Raw genomic sequence first — 16,638 nt, forward strand, 5'->3', positions numbered from 1 at the left:
TTGGGAATTTATCCGATTCTCTCACGTTAGACTCACACATTTGCCATTACGTTCTTCTTGGGTCGTCTTCTCCTGTATGTAGCGTGAGCGCGTGAGTTAGTCCCAACAGATGTTCTCGTCCTTCCTGCTAAGCAAAACAATGAAAGAGAAAAAATTGAGTGATGATGGAAACTTGCCAGGCTATTTAATCTCATTAAAAAATAATTGAAAATCATACATCATACGCCAGTACATAACATGCGTATCACATTCGTGCGAAAGTCACTGAATATTACATATATTTTTAAAAATATTTACATTTCTTTTGAAGAATGTGATCTTTGCTCAAGACCGCTGGCCATGTACAGTTTATGGGAACAAAATACATTCTTGAATGTGGACTTCAACCAGTCATATGATTGGTGGTGCTATAAGGTCGTTGGCACAGGTTCTGATCTTTGTACTAGGTGTGAACAGTTACTTAGAAATGTAGCCTCCTGGGGCTGTGGCGCAGCAGGCTACAGCGCTCATACCACATACGGGTCTGAGTGCCCACGGGGACCCAGGTTCGAGTCCGACCTGCGGTCATTTGCCAGTCCCACCCCATCTCTCTCTCCCACTTACTTCCTGTCTCACCCTTCACGGTCCTATACAAATAAAGGCAAAAAATACACTTTAAAAAAAAAAGAAATGTAGCCTCCTAATACATACCTGGCCTGGTCACTACAAGATTCTCTACAGGAGGAACGTATTTTGGAGTCCTCTGGTCACGCAGCCGGTCCTCTGCCTCCAGGTATACAGGAAAAGGAACACTAGCAACAGAAAGAAATTGCTTTCACGTTCTATATAAATTTGGCCTACCCATTTTCATGATAATCGAAGATCAAACAGATCTTCAATGAACTTAATTTATGCATAAATGTAAAAAAAAAAATATGATGTACTGTACATATTTATATAAATATAACTATGAATGTAAATGCATTCTACTCCTACTCTCGTTTTACCTCTCAATGTTCGGTCCAACTGCTGCCTGTGGGCCAGGTCTACCGACACACATCCTTGGTTCACGATAATTATTTAATCCCTCTGCAGGAAGAACGACAAAGTACTTTAGTGGCCCACCAGGGCAAGATTATTACTCAGTCAGCGGTCAAGGAACTCTTGAAACCTCCAGGACTGAAATAGGCTATGGAACCTTTGGCAAGTGGATCATGGATGATCAACAACAATTTTGTATTCTTGCCGCAAGAGCATACAGAATGTGGCAGTGGCAGAGCAATAAGCCCCAGAGGCTTTGAACAATTTTATTTTATAAAATTGCATAAAATATTTAGCATCAAACACAATTCAGTCAATCACAATCAAGGATTGGAACCGTCCATTTTAGAATGCTATGCCGAAGATGACCGAATGTCAGTGGAACCTACAGACTTGCGTGCCTTATTGCGTGCCTTATTGCTTCTCTAAATTGAAGGCTGTAAAAGATAAAAAGGAAACAAAAATGACTCTGGAATTTGTTAGCCAGACTAAACATCACTGGACTTGATGTCTTTATGTCCAGTAAGTGGCTCCTCTCTGCCAGTGTCATAAATGCTTATTACCGTATGCTTAAGGGCTGACATATTGATATTTGACACTTTTTGTTTTGCTGGAGGGTAAGTAATAATAACAACCTAGCATGAGATAAACTATTCAACCAATGACAAGAGGACAGTGATTATATCAGACATAGCTTTTTTGTTAGCTTATGCACTTTGTACAGCACTTTGGACAGTGTGAGCTGTGGTTAAATGTGCTCTATAAATAAACCTTACTTACTTACTTACTGTACTTAGTAGCTATCGGACGTTTACAGCATTGATGTATTGAAATGCAGCACTGGTTGTGGTTGCTGTACAAAAAGTGAAGTGCATGCTGCTTGCTTACTTTTCAGAGTGCCCAAGAAAGCTTGCAGGAAGCGGCGAGTGTACTCCTTCTGTCCCAGGTTCCCCTCCCCCAGGTGGACAACGTGCTGATCCAGCGGGGGGCTGGCCAGCTTCTCCACTTGGGCATTGTACTTGCGTCCGGTTGTCAAAGCGAACACCCCCACTCCTTGACACTTGGCCAGCTTGGAGACCTGTTCGAGCTTGGCTCTGTCCCCCTCGCTGGTCTCGTCGCCCACTACGGCCAGCACCATTTTGTGCTTGCGCGGGCTCGGGGACGCGGCGCTTTTGTCGATGACCCACTCGACGGCGTGTCCCAGACTCGCCATGCCACCGAGCTGGTGTACGTCCTCCAGGAGGTGCTTCCTCATGTCCTCGGTGTTTGTGTAGCTCGTATAGTCGAACTCCCTCTGCACAGGGTTGTCTTCTCCCAGCCGTCCATCTGGGTGGTAAGAGGGGGACGTTTGATACAGAGCCACTCTGGCCTGTTTGTCTGACCTCTCTGGCTGCTCGCTCACTTGTATCTTCTCCAGAACCGAAGCCAAGAGCTCCTTCACTGCCACATACTCGTCTGCTTGCATTGTCCGAGATCCATCCACCAGCAACGTTAGATCAAGATCCAAGTCTACATTCAGTCTTAGCAGGTCGATGTCACTGCATTCTGGATCAGGTTGGCAAAAATCTGGAGATACAAACGCAATGTACTGTATCTTCATCAAGAAAGGCAGTTTGCTTCAATCTACCTTTGTCATACCTCTTTTAGAGAAAATTACAATTTGTACATCTGAAACCTTTTCACCCTTTGGAATAACTTTTTCATTACAGTTTTAACACTATCATTGTTAAGCAAAATACATTTCTAATTGAAGGCATGCCTCTGGCAGACTTACCATAACAGATAGCACAGCGCTGGATCTTTGTCAGCTGGCTTAACTGGTCCGGTCCCTCTCGAAGAGTTTGCAATATGAAGCTTCTTGTTTCATCTGCCTGAATATAAAGACAAGCAATGGATGGTTGGTCCACTCATTTCAAGCATCTTGATATTTTTGCAGTTATCTGGGAAAATCCGGTCTAAGTCTACCCGAATTCTCTTATAGACTCGTCATCTTTTAAACTTTAAACTGGGTAAGTTGAGCAGTGTTACCTCAAATGCACGCTGGACATTAGGGGTGTTTCTAAGGGCAATCACTGCCGTTTGGATGTCATTGGCTTTGAGCTCCAGCATGCCAGTGTTGATGGCAGTGGCATCCTCAGAGGCGCCGTTGGAGAAGAAGATGGCCACCCTCCTCATCAGTGTGCCCCATCTGGTTCGCTTAAAGGAGTGCCTTGCCACAAACTGCATGGCCTGACCAATATTGAGCCTGCTCGAGCTGCGTTCGAGGGTAGTGCCATTCACCAACTCCAAGAGCTTGGCCTTTTGTCTGTAGTCTGAGAAACGGATACGGTGCTTGGTGATGTCGTTGTAGGAGACCACTGCGACACGTGCTCCCTTGGGGCAGTTGCTTTCAGAGATGGAGATGTCCTTCAAAAGGTCATACATGCTGCTGGTCATCCTTCTAAACGCCTGCAGGTCCACATCCTGGGACATGTCCAAGCCTATGACCAGCTCAGTGGGATAGACTGGGCAGTCAGTCTCACCTGCAAACATTTAAATCTCTTGAAGCTGTACAGCTTGAAAAACACATTTTTTCAAAGAATTGACATGTATCTGTTTAAGGGCCTACTAAAGCAATGATTGGTTGGTGATCAATAAGGCAATGAGTGTTTCCCCATATGAGACTAAGAATTAGTTCATGGTTTTGCAGATTTGGTTGGGAAGTATGGTACTGTATTTGAGTGACAGGTTTCAGAAATTGTGTGACAATTGTGTAAAGTGTGCTAGCAGTTGAAAAATCTGTCAATACTATTTTCTATATGCTAACATACAGTATATTTAACTCATTAGCATACAATTCGTACAAAGTGGTAGCTACTTACCATTACAGCATACTGTTTAGGAGAGAACATACAACAAGAACATTTATCAACCAAAATCTTTCATATAAATTTTTATAAAACATGATATATTATAGTGCAATAAACAGCAAGTATGGACAGATTCAAAACTGACTTGATTTAGGGTATGTTGTGTACTCACCACAATTCTTACGAATATAAGGCAGCAGGTGGCAAATCTTCAAAAAAAGAAGAGAAAGCAGTTTATGTTTGATATTTCTAAGCAGTGTCAAAATAAAGTTAGCGCATAATTACGTGAAAGTAACAAACTTATAAAAGTCCTTACATCTGTTTTATTGCCTGGAGGTCCTTTATTGCCCTTAAAACACCAAGACATAAAGTATGGTTATCTGGTGGACAGTCCTAGTGCTATGAAATTCATTGTAATGCTAGTTTGAGGTGAGGGATGTACTGTACCTGGTGTCCGGGCAGTCCGATTGATCCATTATCACCCACTCTGCCAGGTCTTCCAGCATTTCCCTTAGGTTATCAAAGAATAAACCCAGCAGTAAGTATAGGCCAAATAAGATTTGTTTATAGCATAGTTTTGCTTTCTGGACAGAACACAACATGTTGTTCATGGCCACATACTGTATGTCCTGTTTCTGAATTGTTGTTGTTATTATTGTTTTTAAACAAATAAACAAACAAAAATCATCATCATTTCTGTGTGTGTCTACTGCAATACACTTGAACATAATGTTATTTGAACACAGATATTTGAACAAATCAATAACATCTCTCACCCCTCGTCCCTGATTTCCTTTCGGGCCTGGACCACCAGACTTGCCCTTCACACCATCCTCACCCTGTGCATCAATAAATTAATACAAATCAACAAGTCAGTCAAAGCAATCAAAGTGATGCAAAACTGCTTAGTTGTCTTGTGTTCTGAGAAAAACAACAACAACAACAACACATGCACTTTATCAAAACACCCTAAGTGTGTTACAGTCACTAACTACCTAGGTGATGCGCAACAGCCATTGTGCGCTAAACTTTCACCAGACACCAGCCTGAGGTGGAAAGTGAGGGAATGAATCACTAAGTCAGTTACACTGGGGAAGGATAAGGGGGCCGGACTGAATGAGCCATTGTAACATTGCAAAACATTATGTTGTCAACCATGTCAAGTTGCAGTGTAGAACAGGACAAAAATGTGTTTGGCTTACACAGAGCATACACTGAGTGAAAGGCTAAAAAGAACTCAGTTTCAGATTTACCTGCAATCCAGGATAGCCAGGAAAGCCTGGATCTCCCTTTGAAAAGATAATATGACAATACATTAAACGAAAGACAGCATTTTGAAAAACAAACAAGATAATACCATGTGTTAGTAGCAAACTTCTCGCAACTTATCCCCTTTGTACACAATGCAATTTTGCTTTCACAAGATTTGGCTGACACAGCTCTTAAAAGTTGCATAGCTGGTTTTCTTGGTAGTGTGACGAGTCGCCTATTACATGTTTGTTTACAGTGAAAATCTTGCATAATGTACCTTTAATGTCATACCTTCATACAAGTATTCTTTAAAAGCTAGGCTGCCTGTGGACATAGTCATGCCAAAAAAGCTGGTTAATAACCTTCAGTCCTCTCGCTCCAGGTGGTCCAGATCCATCCCTACCATCAAGGCCCTGTAAAAATACAACTGTTAAGTGATACAAATACCGTTTTTAAGATACCGTAAGATATCGTAATTTCCCGACTATTAGCCGCGGCTTATACATTGATTTTGCAAAAAATTCTTCAGCTATGAGGTTAATACATACAGTAAGGCAGTTAATATGGTGTTACAGTAATATATTTTTTGCTTCTTTTAACTTGCATAAAACACTGTCCTGCGGCTTACAGTATACACAATGCGGCTTATATGCGGGAAATTACTGTAGCTAACTATAAGCTCCAAAGTGGCCATTTCCAATTGGCCAATTCCAAACATCAGTTATCATGTTCTGTGAGATAGGACATGTTGTCATATTGCAGTTGTAGTATCTTCATTTTGACACACTATTGTAGCTATATACTTTCACATAATTAATGTTGCCTGATGAACAAGATTACTGTCTCCCAAGAGCATTGCTATACAGTATGTTTGTTTCTAAACAAATTCAAATAAACAAAACAGACGAACCGGGGGTCCTCTGGGGCCAAATGATCCCTCGGCTCCTTTGACTCCAGGATCGCCTTGCTGCCCCTGAAAGTACACGTCATAAATGATCCGTGATGCCCCCATAAATGAAACTACTGCTGTTTTAGGGTTAGCGCTGCCATTTTTCCGAGTTCGCGTTCAAGCAACGTACATCTCTTGAGTGGTGCGACACTGCATAGCAACGATGAACGTCAAGGCTAAAGATTAGACATTTTTTTGTGGGTGGATGATGAACAAACAAAAAATCTAAATAAACCCAAAACAAGAAAACACAATTTAGTTGGTAATGGGCCAGTTGTATAAAGGCCATATGGGCAATATGTAATGGCCTAACAACAACAACAACAACAATAACAACAACATTATCATCATGTGTTTTCATTGTATATCTATGTCTTACCAAAAGTACACTTTCTATGTTGACGTGCACCCTTGGCGTGCACACACATTGCAAATAAGTTGCATCATTGTGGTGCCTTGTCTCATACATAAGTTGGGTTTACTATCATCTGAAGCCCTCTCAGAGAAGATATTGTGAATACAACTGAGAAATTCATCTGTGAGAAGTATGGTGTTCCCAAGGTTGATACTTTTTTACTAAAAGAACAAGTTATTTTTTAAAAAAATGTTATGGTTTTACAACACAAACACACAAAATATATGGCCATATCATGGCTTTACATCAAATAATTTGTACATTTAGGCCTAACATTGCAACATACAGTATTACTCTATGATCTTTGGGAGGTTGCATACACCCCTCATGCGCACACCCTGTCCAATCGTGCTTCCTACATGCTTCCACACACACCCACCCACCCACCCTTACACACACCTACTGTACACACACACACACACACACACACACACACACACCACACTCATCACTCATCACGTACAGTATGCTACAGTGCCACTAGCCCACTACAAGTACAAGTTCAATTACAAAATCTTCAAAGGTGGGTGAAAATACTTTCTAAATGTATTTTGTATTATAAATCTAGGCAAACAGCACAGTAAATTGTGATATTAAAGAGAGAGATGGATGGATAAAATATGAGTGCACAAAGAAGCTTATGAAAGAACAATAAGTTAGACTTATGGATGGAAACTGGTGAGATTAACTTCTTCATCCACTTACTTTTTGTCCTTTGTTTCCTGAATGGCCCCTGAATCCACTTGGTCCCTCTTCTCCTGGAAAACCCTACAGTAAAAGGACATTTTGTGGACATGATGAAATCGATATTCTTCTGCAATGTACAGTAAGCATCTATTTGCCATTCAGACATTCAAGAAATGCTATATTTTGTGTTTTTCATCTTAGCTCCATTTAAACTTAAGGCTTTTCATTATTGAAAACAGAAAATACAATAGACACAAAAGAACACATATAAGACGTGCACAATGCTTTAGAGATGTCTGAGTCTACATTGACAAACTGATTTCTAGAACTCACCTGTGGGCCAGGTAAACCAGGAGGACCTATAGGTCCCACAAAACCTTTTGGTCCTCTCACACCCTAAAAGACAGATACAAGAAATAAACAAGCCTCTAATCATATAACATTTCAAGATGTAGAAGTTGAAGAAGTGTAGGCAGTACTTCCTACCAATCAGTTATTTTGATGCATGTGATGATTGTGAAATGTGCATGTGAAACGTACAGTACATGTCTGTCAAGTGAAATGAGCTCTGTCTTAAGAGAATAAAAAGTTCACAGAGTCCTATTAAAGTACTGTGGAGCGCACAATCTTATCTTCCCCCCCAAGTTTCACTTTCAACGTACAGTACGTCTCTTGAGAGGTGTCATTTTTGCTTGGCAATGGTAATCGACAAGGCTGAAGACTATAACTATTTTTGTGGCTGGATGATGAACAAACAAAAATCTAAATAAACCATAGAAGACACAATTTAGCTGGCATAAAAGCAATATGTGTTGAGCAAATGAGAACTTCATAGACAGGAGTCGAAGTTAAACTGAACATTACTGCGGTGATAATAAAGAAAGTAAACACCACACGTGTTCAGCTCATTCACCAGGTTCACTCGAACACTGTAATGGTGTGTTAAGTAGGGTTCAGACCAACGAGACGAGATGAGCCGCGACATTCTAAAACCTTGCGACTGCGACTCAACGTGTTTAATGCTCTGCGACGGCTTGCGACGGCTTGCAACTACGTGCAATTTCTAATTCACACCGCTGCAACTCGCGTCGGGAATCTTTGGTGTGAATTGGGCTTTAGGTGACAGGTAAAGTAGTGAGCTGCTGAATATTTTCTAAAATCAGTGAAAGTTACATGAGGTAAAATGGACAGATGTTATACAGTACAGAAGCACAGTACTCATGGCACCTCTATTCACTTTACTGTACCTGAGGCCCTGAAGGACCAGGGGGGCCCTCAATACCAGAGTCACCTGGACTCCCGCTGACCCCCTGTAGTCAAATAGAGAAATCATACATCAGTAACATTAGCTCCATGTGTTACATAACACTATCATTTAACATTTATACTATATAAACATTTTACACCTACAGTATACCCATGTACTGCTAACATAGTTTGGCCATCACCATACTAAGCTATTTTAAGATTGAACATCTGTCTGGGGAGTCTGCACTTTATTTCGACTGTACAAGAGGCATGATCAATGGGCATAGTTCAAAAGACTCTGTACACTTGGATAGTCCCTCAACCAATCAGACCAACGATCTAGATGGATGAGCCAGTTTGTGATTGCACCCAGCAAACGTGGACAGGAAGCAGGAGAGATACATGTGCAGGTCTCCAGCCTGAGCTTACATATACACTATATTACCAAAAGTGTTGGGTCACCTGCCTAGACCCTCACATGAACTTTAGCCACATCCTATTCTTAGTCCATAAGGCTTTATATGACATTGGTCCACCCCTTGAAGCTATAACAGCTTCAACTCATATGGGAAGGCTTTCCACAAGGTTTAGGAGTGTGCTTATGGGCATTTTTGACCATTCTTTCAAAGGCACATTTGTCACACACTGATCTCAGTCTCCGCTTTAATTCATCCCAAAGGTGTTCTATTGGGTTGAGGTCAGGATTCTGTGCAGGCCCGTCAAGTTCATCCACACCAAGCTTGATGCACTGGTACATAGTCATGTTGGAACAGGAAAGGGCCATCCCCAAACTGTTCCACAAAGTTGGGAGCATTGAATTGTCCAAAATCTCTTGGTTAATGCTGAATCATTCAGAGTTCCTTTCACTGGAACTAAGAGGCCAAGCCCAGCTCTGGGATGTCATCCAACATCAGTGTGTGACCTCACAAATGTGTTTCTGGAAGAATGCCAAACATTCCCATAAACACACTCCTAAACCTTGTGAAAAGCCTTCCCAGAGAAGTTGAAACTGTTATAGCTGCAAAAGGTGGACCGACGTCATATTAAACCCCATGGATTAAGAATAGGATGTGACTGAAGTTCGTATGGGGGTCAAGGCAGGTGACCCAATACTTTTGGCAATATAGTTTATATATGTATACAGTATATATTACTTATTAATGTATATGTATACTCTCTCTCTATATATACACTGTTTATACAGTACATACTCCACTTACATCTGTAGAAGTGTCATCTGGAAAACTTGTATTTATCCAATTATACAGTACACTGTTCATTATTAATCTCTATTGTCTACACAGCTGTACTCAACCTGCACTTGGTATCTAATGCTTCTCTGCACTTCTGGTTGGATGTCAACTGCATTTCTTTGGCCCTGTACCTGTACTCTGCTCAATGACAATACAGATTAATTTAGTCTCATCTAAGATAATCTGATTTTAATGTATTTCCTGAATCATCTTAATTGCTCAATTAAGATTTAGATTGGGCTATGACCAAAAATAATCCCTAAATCATAGCTATCTATATGCATAGTATTAGTATGTTATTCTTCTTACGCACCAAAAAACTTTAGAAAAATGAGGAAACCATGAAAAAATACCCTTTGAAAATTGTAAACTGTACACCAATGTGTGCCAGTCTGTCAGTCACAAAGCTTGTGCAAGATCAAACAGAGTTCAATGCTATGATGGCAAAAACTGACTGACTTGACTCAAAAAACAGTGAAAATGCACAGTGTTGCATGAATTGAATTGTTAATGCTGCTAAAACATCCATAATCCATCTGCAGAGCTGTACCTTCCCCCCTGGTGGACCTCTCCTGCCTTCAGGGCCCTTATGGAAGAAACAGAAGAAATCAGTCAGCAATGCACAGCAGAGTGATGCGACAATTGAATGAGCATACGGTACCATCAAATCAAATCAAAGAAATGAAATGTTCAAGGATGAGAGAACACACTTACATCATTTCCGGGTAATCCCTCTCCTCCAGGACGGCCATCTTCCCCTGCTTCACCCTTTTGGAACAGTATTTTGCCAGATGTGTGTTATTAAAGTAAACACAATCATTTCAAAGTGGGTTTACTGTTATACAACACATGCACTTTAGGGTCTGGTTAGCATTTCTGTTCACATACCCGAGCTCCCTGACTGCCATGGTCTCCTTTTGGTCCCTCAATTATGTTGTCTCTCCCAGGCGCTCCCTACAGGCATGTTTCAGTAAACAATGAAGATAAATGAGTCATTATCAAACCATGTTTAAGATGTACTTCCTCATAATGTTATTTTGATGTAGGCATGCAATGTTTATGAATATAATATATACATGTTTGTCATAAGAGTTCACAGAATGGCAGTCATGTTTTAAAGAGGAGGGAAAAAACTGTTGAGAGGCATCTTTGAACAGTCTTTGTTCAGCATCCCTTGGATTTTTGTGAGTTTGGAACTGTTCCATAAGATCCATACAATACATATCTAAAGGGCCCCAATGTAAATTGTTTAGAAAGTGACTGAGTTGGCTGACCTCACTGAGGCCATGTTGTCATAGTGCATTTTCAAAGGCAAAGCATGCTCCCTCATCACCTGTCCTACAACATACTGATTGGTTATCTAGAAACAGATTAACAGGGTCTTCACAATTGCTTGTTTGCTCAAGACTACAGTATTTGAAAGTGTCTGGCTATAAGCAGCTTATCATAATGCATTTTGTATGAGGCTAATCCATCGCACAACACAGATTTCAGTTCCAACTTTCCGCCATGTATTTCCAAGAGTTACGTACAGGATCTCCTCTTAAGCCTTTTTCGCCATGAGTCCCTGGATCACCTCTGATGCCTGGGTAACCCTAAAATGCAGAACCAGTCAACAGGTCAGGTATATGCATACAACTCTGCTGAAAAAAAAATAAAAACGTTTCTCTAGACCTACAATGGGATCCATGAGTATTTGGACGGGGACACAAATGTTCTAATTATGTCTCTGTACACCACCACAATGGATTAGAAACAAAATAAACAAGATGTGTAGACTTACAGTAGATTGCATCCCCATCATTTAAAGGAGACATAGAATGGATGAATAGAGTATTGTACTGTATTCTCGGATACAATAGTATATTCAACTTTGATTCATCAAAAATATACTCAATTGCAATTTTTCAAGCCCAATTAAAACCTTATATTTAGGCTGGACTTCTTTTGACTAAATGGTGCCCTCTTTGGCAACCCCAATTGAACTTCAATGGCTTTGCGATATTTGACATCACAAGTAGGCTTTGTTCTAACTCGCCCATTTTTAGTGGCTATTTCTAAGTTCAAAATGTTCATATGGAGGAGGGCACAACCATGCCTCAACTTCATGATAGCTCTTTGCTTATGCACAGCCTCTCCTATCATTCATCAAAACCAAGACAAAAATGTCCCTTCTATGTCTTTAATACACTGTCACCCCATGTTTGAGGCTAGTAGTAGAGATACACTTGTCTACTCTCTCCCTTCTTTTCTTTCATGGCCCTTCCAGTGTAGACATTCTATCCTTCTTGGATCTGGCTTCTTCTCAAGGTTACACCCGAATAAACAGTTTGTTTTCTTGGTGACGTTTTGAGCCTTGCAAGTTCTTCTGAGGAAGAGCTGTACTGCTCGAAATATCCCAAAGAAAATAACAGTGTGCTTACTCTTTGGGTGTAGGCGTATAGTGATTAGGTTTATCGTTTATGATAATATATGTTGTTTAGCAGCCTTAAACAATTGTAACACAGGGTTCAAAACAAGAGTGGGTTATCATCAGTAGATATAATGGCAATAGATATAGTCAACAGATATTTATTTTCAAATCTTATACAACCTAGCCTAAACCTGCAAGCACGGCACAATCATTAAGTCAGTTAGAAATGTGATTATGTTACCGGATTGCCAGGATCTCCCCTATCTCCAGCTGTGCCATTACTTCCAGGATCACCCTGTGTGCAATACAAAGGAAGTTTGTATGTTATAATACTGACAGCAGAATGTAGTAGTAAAGTGAAAGCATCTTCCTCCTCACTCTCTTGTGCTGTAGTGCAGAGAAACACGGAGAGTGGGTATGATGATGCAGATGGTGTCAACTGAAGAACCAATTTCTGTGAATAGTTGTCTGGGTACAGAAGCTGTCAACTTATCAATCAACTTCTGTTGTTACCATTTACTATACAGTAGTACAGTACTGTAGATGCAGTGCAATCATAGAGGGCTGAAGCAAAACAAGGATCTTTGGCGCAATAGTTAAATGGGATAACAGACCTGATTTCCATGCACGCCATCCAGGCCATCTTCTCCAGGTGTACCCTTGGAAACAAATGTTAACAACATAGTTAGAATACGAATGGTCCCGAACACTTTACTTTCGCACTATGGAACAGTGTCCTGATTTGGCAGCACAAAAAAAAAAAAAAAAAACAAGCAAACAAAATATAAATGGTAAAAGAGTAAACAAAAAATGTCATTGGTCATTTTCTGCCAGGAAAATGGAAATAGCAGGAACTATTTTTGACATATTTCTACAAATTAAGAATATGTCCTGTTATTTATTTAAGGAGTAAAGGAATTGTATTTTTATATGTACAGTAAAAATATACAAAATCAACATACTCATGATTTCCCGACAATTAGCCATGGCTTCTACATTGATTTTGCCAGGTTTCTTCAACTATGAGGTTTATACACAGGGACAGTTAATATGGTATTAATATGGTTTTGTTTCTTTTAACTTGCATAAAACACTGCTCTGTGGCTTATACACAATGCGGCTTATGCATAGGAAATTACCGTAGCATTACCAATGGGCTATATTTTCCTGCTTGTTTTTACAGTGCATAGATTTACTCAGTTACTCACTTTTTCACCACTGTAGCCCCTTCCACCCTGGAGTCAATAAACACAGATAAATGCACTGGTCATTCATGATCACACATATGATGCGGAAAAACAAAATACCTACAGTAGCAATCAGCCCAGATGGACATATGACTGTAGAAAAGCATCCAACATCTGTACCTTAAAACCCCTCCTCCCTTGGCATCCCTGGTCTCCTTTGGTTCCATTCAGTCCTGGAGGTCCTCGGCCTCCCTACGGAAGTCAAAACAGTCCGTTGAATATCAAAATGCTGTTCATGTTAGTTAAAGATTTCTCATTAACGGTGACTATAAAATGACAGCATGAAAACATTGATCCTATCCTCCACACCGGCTATCCCAGTGAAATCACATGAGGCTAGTTGGCATTCCTTTTTATTACACCATATGCAAATACGTTAATTCTTTGAAATTTCTCCTAAAAATGTACAGATGCATAAAATGATTGTTTTCATCACCAGTATTAAAAGTCAATGACAAATACTTACACTGCTTCCTTCATCTCCAGGGAAACCAGGATGTCCTGGAAGTCCTTTCTCCCCCTGTCCAGTCCCAAACAAATACAATTACATCGGATGCAATTACAAGACAGAGCACACCATAATAATCAGACTGATACATATAGTCTGTGTCATTTCTATAGTTCCAAATGGATGCGTAACACTTGACAGGGACATTTCTTCTTCCTCAATTGTCTGTTAGAACCTCACCTTCGTTCCATAATATCCTGGCGGTCCCGGTGGCCCTGGTGGTCCAACACAAATGCAACTTACATTGCAACACTTCCTCAGAACCACTGAAACCTGCAATGATGACGTTGAGGTTTTTTTTAACTGTTTAATTGACAAAATATTGACTATATTACTGCTGTTTAAACAGTAAATGAATCAATGAATAACTGAATTAATGAAACAAAGACATTTTACATCATAAACTGTGTGGGGGACATAGTCCACATTATTTCAACAAATATGACACCCATTATTCAACATCGATAATTCAACATCTTACTGTAATATTTGCTTTAAAAAAGTCACTGAAAATGTATGTCGATTATGTGACCAACCACCATATGTTCTTAGCCAAGATGTACATTCAAGCTTACAAGTAGACAAGGTGAAAAGAGAAACAGAACAGAAGGTGAGGGAGAAGCAAACGTGAAGTGGCCAGCTCACTTACTAGGTTTGTCTTTATAGCATTGGCTATGTTATCCATCCCAATAGAAAAGTGCCGCTTGTACCTGTTGACATCACCAGGACCTGCTAGCCCAAACTCAACCATTTGAAGCTCATGGGCATTTTGGGTTCCCTCCAAAGCCACTACCAACAGTGTATCTATTCCTGTAGAGCAAAAGATTAAGGTACTGTAAAGTTCCTTTTGGAGCTTCTTCCTTTTCCAAATTGATGAAGATTTTCTTGTTTCCCATTAATAAAGAAAGAGCAATGGCACACTCCTTTCTCATCACATACATCACATTTAGGCAACAACCTTCATTAACACCAGTCGTGAACAGACATGGATGCAAGAGAAATGGATGCGCGGCATTATGGTATTATCCTGGCCAGCACTTCTATTTGAGTGAGGCTTCCTTCACTAAATTTTTCTTATTTCCCAATAAACATCAACAAGATCAAATGCAATTTTCTGGATACCTCTAGAAGTTATACATAATATGTATATATTATATACATAAATATGCTGACAAAAACAGTGCAAGCTCAGTGTTTGCAAAAATGTTGAGAGGCTGTTCCACAAGCCAATTAACAGATGGAAAAAATTGGGATGGTTTAAATGCATGGTGTCATTGTTTATTTTGTGTGATATTGTTATGACTTCCCCAATATGGCCAAATATCTTACCACTATTCCTTAGCCTCTCTGATTCACTTTTCAGGATGTCCACTGAGTGATCAAGTCCATCTGAGAAAATGATCAGTGCCTGAAACAGGAAATATAGAAAAATATGCAATGCAATACAATGCAATACAATACAATACAATACAATACAATACAATACAGCAATATAATACAATTTAAACTATGATTACGATTTCAACATTTAAACTTCTAAACTACAGGGCTACAGCTAAAGCGTTAGAATAACATTTAACTACAGTGCAGAGGAGAATATAGCTAGGAGTTATCGCTGTATATCGTATATTCTTATCAGTTAATACTAATACTGGAGGATAGGAGAGCCTACATATTCATAGAGATAGGGAGGAGGAGAAGTGGTAGAAGATGAGATAGAGAAGAGAAGAGAAGAGAAGAGAAGAGAAGAGAAGAGAAGAGAAGAGAAGAGAAGAGAAGAGAAGAGAAGAGAAGAGAAGTGGAGTGGGAGGTTGAAAGAGGTGGGAAAGTGTGGTAAGTGCGTTATTACTGTAGGTGTCTGAGTTTATCAGAAGTGCTAAGAGAGGATAGACTGGCTATCACCATTCTAAACTCAATCCTTTAAGATTGAACATTAGTATGGGGAGGCTGCGCTTTGTTTCTACTGCACAAGAGGCGTGATCAATGGACATCGTTCAAATGACTACGTACGCTTGGATAGTCCTTTAACTATGTGTGTCTTTTGGATAAGCTAGTTTCTGATTGGAGCCAAAAGTTCTGGCAACAGAGGAGATATATGTGCAAGTTTCCAGCCTGAGCTGCCGGGCGAAATCCAAATTCGCTGGAAGTTCAGGCAGGGTCCACCCAGCCTAACGTTGTGTCTTCAAGCATTTTCTGAAGATAGAGAGGGACGCCCTGCTCTGATGGAGCTTAGCAGATTGTTCCACCATTGGGGGACCACAAATGAAAAAAGTCTGGATTGCCGTGGAATATAATGATACATAAAACAACTGCATAAAGGCATAACAGGACTTTTATGACGAACAACTGGAAGTGTACCGGTTTTGTTGTTTGATGACACTGTTCTGTTTGCCAGATCTCTATGTTCTCTTAGCCTACAGATTGTACTCACCTTTACTTTTGCCTGTTTTGATCTGAAGAGTTTCTCAAAAGACTCCAGCAGCTGTGTGTTGAAAAAGGTGTCCTCGTTTGTTGTTAAATCTGTCACTTTGTTGACAATATCAGGGTTGTAGTCTGCAAAGTCCCAAAATGCCAGCATCTTTCCCTTTTGATCCACCAGACGGTAGGCGATCTTTGGAGTAATGGAATACGAAGGAGGAGCACAGCAAATGCCATCCAGAGATGATATGTCGCTGATTATCTTTGATAGTCTTTGCTTTAACAGGCTCTGTCCGCTGAAGAGAGCGGGTTTACTCGGCCTTCTGGTGATATCAAATCCAACAGCAATCTCTAAACTACACCCTGCAAACAACACAGAA

The 16,638-nt window shown here is 40.2% G+C and overlaps 2 protein-coding genes and 2 long non-coding RNA genes across 4 annotated transcripts; all 4 read right to left on the reverse strand.

Annotated features, from left to right (window-relative positions):
- Positions 1 to 32: 32 nt before the first annotated feature.
- Positions 33 to 3,529, reverse strand: LOC134082291 (collagen alpha-6(VI) chain-like). The gene is made up of 6 exons (XM_062537939.1): positions 3,049 to 3,529; positions 2,795 to 2,891; positions 1,909 to 2,586; positions 987 to 1,068; positions 691 to 791; positions 33 to 124 (listed from the first exon to the last, which is right to left on the reverse strand). The coding sequence occupies exons 1-6, from the start codon at positions 3,490 to 3,492 to the stop codon at positions 33 to 35; spliced, it is 1,494 nt and encodes a 497-aa protein (XP_062393923.1). The 5' UTR covers positions 3,493 to 3,529.
- A 656-nt stretch (positions 3,530 to 4,185) lies between these two features.
- On the reverse strand, positions 4,186 to 6,093 carry LOC134082018 (uncharacterized). The gene is made up of 6 exons (XR_009939539.1): positions 6,031 to 6,093; positions 5,483 to 5,533; positions 5,123 to 5,158; positions 4,646 to 4,708; positions 4,317 to 4,379; positions 4,186 to 4,218 (listed from the first exon to the last, which is right to left on the reverse strand). It is a non-coding gene; the product is annotated as an uncharacterized LOC134082018 (long non-coding RNA).
- A 1,096-nt stretch (positions 6,094 to 7,189) lies between these two features.
- Positions 7,190 to 10,435, reverse strand: LOC134082019 (uncharacterized). Its single transcript, XR_009939540.1, has 5 exons — positions 10,387 to 10,435; positions 10,223 to 10,258; positions 8,419 to 8,481; positions 7,505 to 7,567; positions 7,190 to 7,252 (listed from the first exon to the last, which is right to left on the reverse strand). It is a non-coding gene; the product is annotated as an uncharacterized LOC134082019 (long non-coding RNA).
- A 2,969-nt stretch (positions 10,436 to 13,404) lies between these two features.
- LOC134082292 (collagen alpha-4(VI) chain-like) lies at positions 13,405 to 16,418 on the reverse strand. Its single transcript, XM_062537940.1, has 6 exons — positions 16,272 to 16,418; positions 15,170 to 15,248; positions 14,490 to 14,650; positions 14,021 to 14,113; positions 13,799 to 13,852; positions 13,405 to 13,524 (listed from the first exon to the last, which is right to left on the reverse strand). Exons 1-6 carry the CDS (start codon positions 16,416 to 16,418, stop codon positions 13,405 to 13,407), a joined length of 654 nt encoding a protein of 217 aa, XP_062393924.1.
- Positions 16,419 to 16,638: the final 220 nt, after the last annotated feature.

This window comes from Sardina pilchardus, chromosome 6 (genome assembly GCF_963854185.1).
Source record: "Sardina pilchardus chromosome 6, fSarPil1.1, whole genome shotgun sequence".
Classification (NCBI taxonomy): domain Eukaryota; kingdom Metazoa; phylum Chordata; class Actinopteri; order Clupeiformes; family Clupeidae; genus Sardina; species Sardina pilchardus.

Bases quoted from the DNA above. Each gene is read 5' to 3' on its own strand.
- LOC134082291 (XM_062537939.1), bottom strand. From the start codon at position 3,492: ATGTCCCAGGATGTGGACCTGCAGGCGTTTAGAAGGATGACCAGCAGC. The intron at 792-986 runs GTAAAACGAGAG...TTCTGTTGCTAG, and splicing joins GTTGGACCGAACATTGAGAG to TGTTCCTTTTCCTGTATACC. The intron at 125-690 runs GTATGTATTAGG...TTTGCTTAGCAG, and splicing joins TCTTGTAGTGACCAGGCCAG to GAAGGACGAGAACATCTGTT.
- LOC134082292 (XM_062537940.1), bottom strand. From the start codon at position 16,418: ATGCTGGCATTTTGGGACTTTGCAGACTACAACCCTGATATTGTCAAC. The intron at 14,651-15,169 runs GTAAGATATTTG...TTTGCTCTACAG, and splicing joins AGAGAGGCTAAGGAATAGTG to GAATAGATACACTGTTGGTA. The intron at 14,114-14,489 runs GTAAGTGAGCTG...TCATCATTGCAG, and splicing joins ATGCTATAAAGACAAACCTA to GTTTCAGTGGTTCTGAGGAA.